The sequence below is a fragment of the Physeter macrocephalus genome, unplaced genomic scaffold (genome assembly GCF_002837175.3).
Source record: "Physeter macrocephalus isolate SW-GA unplaced genomic scaffold, ASM283717v5 random_9, whole genome shotgun sequence".
NCBI classification, from domain to species: domain Eukaryota; kingdom Metazoa; phylum Chordata; class Mammalia; order Artiodactyla; family Physeteridae; genus Physeter; species Physeter macrocephalus.
Window position 1 is genome coordinate 118,123 of NW_021145295.1, and position 9,861 is coordinate 127,983.

Consider the following 9,861-nt stretch of genomic DNA (forward strand, 5'->3'; position numbering starts at 1 on the left):
GGACGCACAGGCTCCGGACACGCAGGCTCAGCGGCCATGGCTCATGGGCCCAGCTGCTCCGCGGCATGTGGGATCTTCCCGGACCGGGGCACGAACCCGCGTCCGCTGCATCGGCAGGCGGACCCTCAACCACTGTGCCACCAGGGAAGCCCCTAGCTATCTATTTTACATTTGGTAGTGTATATATGTCCATGCCACTCTGCTTCTTTTTTGTTACATTCACTAGTTGGTTGTATTTTTTAGCTCTGTGATGCATTTCTTTAAAAAAAATTTTTTTTAGTATTTATTTATTTTATTTTTGGCTGCGTTTGGGTCTTAGTTGCAGCTCGTGGGATCTTTCGTTGTGGTGTGTGGGCGCCAGAGAGCGTGGGCTCAGTAGTTGTGGTGCGTGGGCTTAGTTGCCCTGCAGCATGTGAGATCTTAGTTCCCCGACCAGGGCTCGAACTCCCATCCCCAGAATTGGAAGGCAGATTCTTAAGCACTGGACCACCAGGGAAGTCCCTGTGATACAATTCTATCTGGCAGATTCCTGAAGGTGCATTGGCTGCTGTTAGGGAACCACAGGACAGCATTACCAATCCTAATTCCAGTTATTCGTTCAAATGTGAACTTGGCCACGATCCCACCACATTGCGTTTAGTCATCTCCTCTCCTTAGGCTCCTCTGGTCTGTTATTCTTTCTGGGTTTTTTCTTGTTTTTCATGACCTTGACACTTTTGAAGAGGACCGGTGGGACATTTTGTAGAATGTCCCTCCATCTTGGTTCGGGTGCTGTTTTCTTGTGGTTAGACTGGGGTTCTGGGTGTTTGGGGGGAATCCCACAGAGGTAGTGTCCTCCTTGCGTCAGACGGTGCGTGTGATATCACATGATTTGCCCCGGTGACGCTAACCCGGATCACATGATGTTAACCAGGATCACGTGAGGCTCACCTGGCTCACGTGATTAAGGGACGCCTGCCCGGTGTTTCTACTCCGCTGTCAGGTTACCATTTCTCCCTTTCCCTACTCTTTGAAATTGAGTTCAAAAATCCAGTCCACTCTCGGGGCTAGAGTGAGGGGGTGGAATTAAGCTCCACCTCCTGGAAGACAGACTGTTTCCAGATACAATTTCAACAGCCAGTTTCAAGAAACTAAGTTGGACTTTTGGGAGCCAGTGCTTACAAAACCCTCACAGGAAGACTGGCTTGTCGCTGGCTTGAGGGTCAGCCCTACAGGTCCAGCCTGGCCAACCAAGATCCTTGCCATACTTTGGGGACATCAAAGAAGAGAGAAATTCACCAAAAGGCACAGATGAAACTGTAGGTGAAGCTCGAGTTGTCATCTCCAGTTAACAAATGATAGAGGCTTTTAGAAGTCCACCCTGAGATTCCTTACAGAAACTTCCAGTAAAGCAAACTGAACTCCTGCTGCACCTGTGTAAAATAATCAGGTCAAATCCCATGAGACCTGTCAAGGAAGGACTTTCTTTGAGATTTTATTTTTTAATTTATTTTTATTTATTATTATTATTATATTATTATTATTTATTTTTTTTTTTAATTATTTTTTTGGCTCAGTTGGGTCTTCGTTGCTGCGCGTGGGGTTTCTCTCGTTGTGGAGAGCGGGGGCTACTCTTCGCTGTGGTACGCCGTCTTCTCATTGTGGTGGCTTCTCTTGTTGAGGATCACGGGCTCCAGGGCATGTGGGCTTCAGTAGTTGTGGCCTGAGGGCTCAGTAGTTGTGGCTCGCAAGCTCTAGAGCGCAGGCTCAGTAGTTGTGGCGCATGGGCTTAGTTGCTCCGCGGCATGTGGGATCTTCCCGGACCAGGGCTCCAACCCGTGTCCCCTGCATTGGCAGGTGGCTTCTTAACCACTGTGCCACCAGGGAAGCCCTGAGGTTATTTTTAATAAAAGGCACAGCTCGAATATTATTCAGTCGTTTAAAAAAAAAAAGAAGGAAATCCTGCTACTTGTGGCACCATGGATGAACCTGGGAGGCGTTATGCTAAGTGAAATTAGACAGACAGAGAAAGACAAATTATGATTTAGCTTATATGTGGAATCTAAAAGAGCCAAGCTCGGGCTTCCCTGGTGGCGTAGTGGTTAAGAATCTGCCGGTCAGTGCAGGCGACACCGGTTCGAGGCGTGGTCCAGGAACATCCCACATGCCGCGGAGCAGCTGAGGCCGTGTGCCACAACTACTGAAGCTCGCGCGCCTAGAGCCCGTGCTCCGCAACAAGAGAAGCCACCGCAATGAGAAGCCCGTGCACCGCGGCGAAGAGTAGCCCCTGCTCGCCGCAACTAGAGAAAGACCATGTGCAGCAATGAAGACCCAATGCAGCCAAAAATAAATAAATAAAATAAATTTATTTTAAAAATAGGGCTTCCCTGGTGGCGCAGTGGTTGAGAATCTGCCTGCTAATGCAGGGGACACGGGTTCGAGCCCTGGCGTGGGAGGATCCCACATGCCGCGGAGCAACTAGTCCCCTGAGCCACAACTACTGAGCCTGCGCGTGTGGAGCCTGTGCTCTGCAACAAGAGAGGCTGCGGTAGTGAGAGGCCCGCGCACCGCGATGAAGGGTGGCCCCCACTTGCCACAACTAGAGAAAGCCCTTGCACAGAAACGAAGACCCAACACAAAATAAATAAATTAATTAATAAACTCCTACCCCCACCCAAAAAAATCCATTTTTAAAGATAAATAAATAAATAAATAAATAAAATAGCCAAGCTCACAGAAACAGAAGAACGTTGGTTTTCAGGGGCTGGTGGGGAGGGAAGGAATGGGGAGATGTTGGTCAAAGGGTACAACTTTCACCGTAAGATAGTAAGTCCTGAGGATCTAAGGTACAGCATGGTTACTATAGTTAACAGCACTGTATTGTACACTTGAAAGTTACTAAGCAAATAGATCTTGAGCATTCTCACCACACACACCAACCATGGATCATGTAGGACTATAGAACATATTTAGTGAAAAAAATCCGTGTAGAAGTGGACCCATGCAGTTCAAACCCATGTTGTTCAAGGGTCAACTGTATTAAAATTAGAAAAACATAAAGCTGGGTGGGAAGAAAAAGGAAGAGCTCTCCCATCCCCTGCCCCTGTGAAAAAGTCGGTTCTGCACAGTCATTTCAATATTCCTGACCTATAAACCTGTCTGTTCTTTGAACATCTGACCCGTTTCCCTAATTAATCATGAATTAAACAAAATCTTTAACATGTATTCGTTTTGCATCAGTATGAGAATCACGATTTTTCCTTTCTTTGAAAATTATCCTACAACATGCCCTGTCGTTTTTAGGTGCCTCAGCCTGGCATTCTTTTTTTTTTTCCTTTGGCTGCATTGGATGTTCATTGCTGCGCGTGGGCTTTCTCTAGTTGTGGTGAGCAGGGGCTACTCTTCGTTGCGGTGCATGGGCTTCTTATTGCGGTGGCTTCTGTTGTTACGAAGTACGGGCTCTAGGCATGTGGTCTTCAGTAGTTGTGGCTAACGGCCTCTAGGGCTCAGGTTCAGTAGTTGTGGCGCACGGGCTTAGTTGCTCCGTGGCATGTGGGATCTTCCCAGACCAGGGATCGAACCTTTGTCCCCTGCATTGGCAGGCAGATTCCCACTGCGCCACCAGGGAAGTCCCTCAGCCTGCCATTCTAACTCCTGATTTTGCTGCTGTCTGGGCCTCTTTACACTGGTTCCCCTTCCGTGAAACACCATGATTTCCCCCCAGTGAACATATTTTTTCAAACTCCCCAGACAAGGTCCCTGCCCCATCCTCTGGCCTTGCCTGGCTCCAGTTACCATTCTCTGGCTTAACCCATAACAGCCAATGTGAGGCAAAAAAAAGGGGTAGCTAGGGATGTTTACTGAATTACTAAATACATTTTCTGCCTAATGAACTCCTAGTCACCCTTCGAAACCCCAGTCCCAATGTCCCTCCTCCCTATGCAGAACGTTCACTCCTCCTCTGGGTTCTCTAGTGCTGGTGCCTCCCCCTCTAGCCCGTTCCTGCCCCCATGGGACTAGGGATGTCTGTCTGGCTCTGCATCCCCTGGACAGGGGGCTTCTCAGGGGTTCCAGCATTGTGCAGATCCAGGAAAAGGGGATTTGCTGACTTATCAAATGAATCACAACATCCAGAAAGGTTTATTGAACTAGTTTCAGTGTAGCACCGTTCTCAGTGGGGCAAGATTCTTGATCTCAGGGCAGAATTTTGAGTCTTGGCTTCGTGGAATGTGTAGAAGTTATCTGGATGATAAGTAGTGGCTGCTGAGTCAGGGATCAAAAAATGAGGGCAGGTGGGATCTTGTTCTTCCTGCATCAGTTCCCTCCCAGGGCACCGGCCATCACTTGAAGCAGACTTCCTTGTGGGAACTGGCTGTGAGTTGGCAGACATCCGGCTTCTTGCCCTGGAGGAGATGGCCACGAGTTGGGGTCCTGAAAGGAGACACTGCCCCCACCAGCTGAATCCCTCTGTTCCCTGTCTAGCTTACCTGGTACAACTTGCAGACGAGGCGTAAGAGCTGGTCCTCCTCTTTCATGGGTTTCTGCACAAGCAAGACAGGAGGTCATAAGTCCCACCTGCCCCAACCAACTCGTGCTTGGCCCAGAAGGGGCTGCAAATGGCCCCAAGTCTGGCCCCTGCCTCCTGCCTCCCAGCCCAGTGGTCACATCCATCAACCCGGTCCCTGCCTGGGGGATGACCTGAGGGCTGCAAGAGTTCTTACCCCATTGACGACGACCCAGGGCACAAATTTGTGGGGTGGCTGCAGAGCGTCCGTGAGCTGGGCATTGACGTGCAAGAGCTGCATGCCACGGTCCCCTGTGGCACACTCCATGATGGAGTCAGGGGACACCTTTGGAGCATAGATCTGCAGGCACTGAGGGCAGAGGGGGAGCTGGCTGGCTGGGGTGTTGTCTCAGCTTCCTCCCTGTTATTTCCCCAACAGTCCTCCCACTAGCACCACCCCCCAACCCAAGCCAAGCTTTTGTTTCCTCACTAGCAACAGGAGACAGTTGGGTTCACAGGGTCGCAGCAATGCCCATAAACAACGGGTGCTTAATACATGCCTGAGTGGAGGCCCCCAAGGCGGGCTCAGGCTGCCCCTGTATCCCATAAGACCAGACCCGCAGCCCGACCCCTATAGTGTTTTATTTTCCTGAGAGCATCCGTACTTGCTCTTCCCACTGCCAGGAGCACTTTTCCTTCCCCTTCCCCTTCCCCTGAGTCTCCTGAGTGTTCCCTCATCCTTTGCACTCCATACTATGACTCTGCAGGGCCTGGAGGTGTCTCAGGGTGGCTCAGGTCTCTTGGGTGGCCCAAATGTTTGATGAATGAATAAACAATCAGGGCAGATGAGTCACTCCTTTGGGGGTTCTTTTTCATAACCCCCCAGGGAGTTAAGTGGGCCTGTCCTGTCATCTCCTTACCCCAGAGAAGGATCACCATCTGTGTCCCTGCACATTCCTGTTCGTCCGAGCCCAGCTCGGAGGCATCTTGTCCAGGAAGCCCTCCCTGATCTACCCACATCCTCAGAAGATCTTCATTCTCTCGATTCAGAGATCGAGGCTTTGAGAGGGGAGGCTGTTTTCCTGGGGCTGCACGGAGAGTGGTAGTCGTGGCCAGCACTTGAACCTGGGTCTGTCTGGATGCAGGAAGGCCAGAGCCCTCCAACCCAGGCTGAGTGAGGGGCATTGCTCACCGGCTTCAGATTTTTCTCCATGTCATCCATTTCCTCTAGGCAGACAATGGTCAGGAAGGCCACGCTTCTCTCCAGCTGGTCCAACAGGCAGGCCTGGGGGTGGGGGGGCGGGCAGGCAAGGATGTGAGGGTGGCCCAGAGCACCCCAAGACCACTCCGGGAATCACCACGAGTGTCCACTAATAAAGCGGAGAATGAAGACGTGATTAAATGGAGGCACGCAGGCAAGGGACGGAGCTGGTTGCAGTCCATCCCTTCTGAGTCTTGATTTCATTTTCCTTCTCGTGGGCAGTCTCCCCAGCCTCGTGCCCCCCACTCGGGAACTCTGGGTGCTGCTCACCTCCACCTTGTTAAGCTTGCACTCCTGTTCGCCGTGCTGGCACGTGAACTCCCACCTGCCGCTGATGTTCTGTTCCTGAAAAGCAGTGGGGTGAGTCCTGGCTGCCCGCTTCCAGACCCCCTTCCCCTGGCCAGGGGCCTCAGTTTCACCTGTACCCACGCACCTGAGCGTTTCCGTAGGGCACCAGCGTGACATTGAGGATCTCCCAGACCATCAGCCACGTGGGGAAGAGCTCTCGGATCAGGAAGTACCGGCAGCCGGGGCACAGGGACTCATAGTAGAGGCTCACGTTGATGGGCGGAGGGTCAAACTTCCGGAGGGGCGCCTGCAGGCACAGCTCACCGGCCTGCATGGAAGGAAGGGATGTGATTCAAATGCAGCTCTGCTTGGTTCTCTTGCAGGAAGGGAGCTGCAAACAGTAGGTGCTCCATGTCACACGCCTTCCAGACCTTGCCGGGTGGCATCCTGACTCTGAGGCTTTACGGCATTCCTAAGTAGTCCTAAATATCAGTCCGTCTGCAGAATGGATGTGACGAAGATTGGCAAACAGTAGGCAGTCAATGAATGCACAAGTCGTGCTTTCTTCCTCCAGGTGAGGTGAAACTCCTCACCCAGGGGGACGCCACGCAGTAAGAATTCAAGGCATGCACATTTCTGGTCTCTGCCGTCAATCCTGCCTTCTCAGTCCTGCCTTCTCGTGAGGCAAAGCACTAAGGCAGGCTCATTCGTTTCCACTTCATCCCTAGAGCCTTGGCCCTGACTCATTTATTCTTCCTCTCAACGGGCCCACTGAACCCCTCCCAAGGCTACTGCAGAGGCGGCGCCTAATAGGTGCTGACTTCCGACTACAGCTGAGGGGCGGCGGGCGGTCGCGTCTGTGAGCGAGCCGTTCAGCCTCCAGGGCAACTGCTTACTCCGCACCAGGAGCACGCGAGCTCTTCCCCGGCCGAAATGCACCCAATAAGGAGGCCCTAATGAATGCGGTGGCCACGCGCAGGCCGCTTAGCTAGTCTGGGCTTCCCCTGGCCTGAAAGAGGAGACTCTGATTCCTGCTACAGGTGTACACAGTAGGTGATCAATGCACCCTGGGGGGGCGCGGGGGGCGTTGCGGGGGGATGGGGTCGGGGGCACAGCTGAGCGACTCAGACTCCAGTTAGGGAAGCGAAAGGTAAAGGGAAATATGGCCAAAGTGTCAGGATTGAAGCGGGGGTGGGGGTGGGGGGCGGCCGGCACCGACCCGGGCAGCGTCCCCTCCGGACCCCGGTCGTCCCCGTCGAAGTCTGGGGAGCAGGAGGAGCTGCGGGAACCTCGCCTGGGCGCTGGTCCCCGCCGGCCCGCCCGCCCGCCGCGTCGCCTTCTCTACCTCGCAGGGGGCCGCCCCCTCGGGGAGTGTTTCCAGCGGGGACGCCCGCGCCGCAGCGGCGACCTCCAGCAGCAGCAGGAGAGGCAGCAACGGCAGGAGAGGCGACGAGGCCATCACAGTGGCGGCGAAAGTGCGACGGCGGGAGCAGCGTCCCGGGGAAGAAGCCGCCTTTAACCAGGCGGTGGCCCAGCCCCCAGGCCGGACCCGCCTCCCGGTGCACACGCCTCTCGGGGGCCGGGGCTGACGTCTCCAGGGATCTCGACTTTTTTCTCTCTCTCTCTCTGGGTCTTTCTTTCCACCCCGACCCCACCCGCATCCCACCGTCCGCCAGGTGCTGGGCCCCCAGTCACCTGGACAGCGGGCTGCCCTTCGATCTTCCTCGACACTTCCCCGTAATCAGCCCCGTCCAGTCCCGTGAGGCTGGGGCTTGAGCACCTTGAGCGGAGGATGGGGGGGGGCTTAGAGACAGAGACACGGAGAGACCAAGAGATAGGAGGGTCTCTATGGGTTCACGGATCCCTCTGGGGGCCGCCAGGGTGCTCCAGGCCCCTGGTCCTAGCCCGGGGACCCCGCCACCCCACCCCATGCTCCGATGAGAGGTGATCCCTGGCCTGGGAGCGGGCAGCAGCTGAGCAGCCCGGGCACTTTCCCCTAGCCTGGCCCGGACCCGCCTCATTCTCAACCTCCACCCCCTCCCCCTCTCAGGCTCCAGAGCCCAGACGCTCCAGATCCACCAGCATGGTACCGTGGGGCTGACTCAGGCTTGGCCACAGCTGGGCCAGAAAGCAGAAGCCAGAGCAGGGAGGGGCTCACTTCTCTTGACTCCCTCACCCCTGGCTGGGGGGTAGGGAGAGAAAAAAGCTGGTGTTCCTTCTTTCTACCATCCAAAGGCTTGAGGAGGTGGGCATCCCTGTCCTCAGCCAGCACCCTTGTCAGAAAAGAGGCCCGGGTTGGAGCGGTCATTACCTGAGGTCTGTACTCTGTACATGGAGCGGGGGCGGGGGATTGGCCCCGTAGGACCCAAACCCACAGGAGTCAGCCAGACCCACGTTTGCTCTGGGATGGTGTGGGCATCTCAAGTGATGAAGCCTCAACTCATTCTGTAAAACGGGAGAAGTGAGGTTTGGGGAATAAAGCTCCCATAGAGGGCTCAGAGCAGAGGGAGAATTGCCCCAGGCTGGGTGTTGAGGTGACACAGGTGAGCCTGGGGAGGTGTTGACAGGACAGTGGTGTGGGCAGGGAGAATAGCCCAGATAAGGGCTTGGCGGCTGGTAGTGTTGGGGGAAGTAACCCCGAGACGTTCAGACTTCAAGACCTTGACACGACACAGATTCGGATCCCACCAGAGGAAATGCTCACCCGTGGGCCAGAAAACAGCCCAGTCCTCCGCTCCACAGCCCACGTCCCGCTTCAGTTCTGGGGAAACCCTGGCCCACGTGGCCACATTCATAGCAGCACGTTTGGGAGCTGGGGTTCCCCTGAAGTCTCCACTGCTGGATGAATCCCCCACCCCATTCTTCTGAACCCTTAACAAAACCCATTTCCTTTGTGAAACCTCTGCAAGACTAAGCAACACAGCTTTGGGGAACTAGTGTGTGCTCGGTCCTGTACTGGGCAGGACAGAAGAAATAGCAATAAATAGAATTGCTACTATTTTTCCGGTGGTTATTAAACACCAGCCCTATTGGAGGAATTCATAAATGTAACCTCACCCGTTTGATCATGGAACCCTCAGAGGTGCCCACTGGGGGCGGGGGTAGAAACTATTGACCCTACTTGGTAAGAGGAAACAGGATCAGAGAGGGGAGGTGACGTCTCTGAGAAAACACAGTTGATTGAGTGTGGGGACCAGCTAGAGGCTCTGTGGGCTGTTCTCTTGTGCCCCCAGGCTGGACTCACGGGACTGAGGTGAGCTTTACCCTGCGTCCACCCGTGCAGTGGGTGAAGACCACAGTGGGGGCAGAGTCCGGGCTGGAGTTATTTATGGGGCACCTCCTGACCACTCAGCGGGGACAGTGCTTGGGAAGGACCAGAGCTCTGAGGCCAAGGGAAGCACGTCCTGTCCCTCTTGAGAGCCCAGTGGAGAGACGGGTCAGAGGCAGCCTGGTTCCTTCATCCACCTGGGGCTGCCCCAGGCATGTTGGATCCTGACAGGTGCTGTACGGGGAGAAGAAAGGTCAGAAGGTTCCCAGCCCTGGGGGTGTGAGAGGGGAGGGTAGAGTGACAGGGACCTTTGGGAGGGGGAAGATGGTGAACGTGAATCTGCGTCAAAGACAGCATGAGGACCCAGCTCAGTGTCCCCTGGGACATGGCAGCCGGCGTCAGGGACAGGTGTGGAGAGGGGGTCAGTGGAAGGTCAGCAGGGAGAGGCTGGCACTGAAGACTCCTCTGGGTGTCGCGGGAGGGGTTGTGACTATTGAGCCTGCCTGGCAATGAAGCTGCACATCAGAGGGAGGTGACTTTCTGGAGGGTAGGGCTGGTGGC

General features: G+C 54.7%; 1 protein-coding gene across 1 annotated transcript; it reads right to left on the minus strand.

The window, feature by feature from the left end:
- Positions 1 to 4,088: 4,088 nt before the first annotated feature.
- Positions 4,089 to 7,545, minus strand: IFI30 (IFI30 lysosomal thiol reductase). The gene is made up of 7 exons (XM_007116907.1): positions 7,378 to 7,545; positions 6,178 to 6,360; positions 6,015 to 6,089; positions 5,676 to 5,768; positions 4,701 to 4,853; positions 4,467 to 4,520; positions 4,089 to 4,382 (listed from the first exon to the last, which is right to left on the minus strand). Exons 1-7 carry the CDS (start codon positions 7,489 to 7,491, stop codon positions 4,320 to 4,322), a joined length of 735 nt encoding a protein of 244 aa, XP_007116969.1. The 5' UTR covers positions 7,492 to 7,545; the 3' UTR covers positions 4,089 to 4,319.
- Positions 7,546 to 9,861: the final 2,316 nt, after the last annotated feature.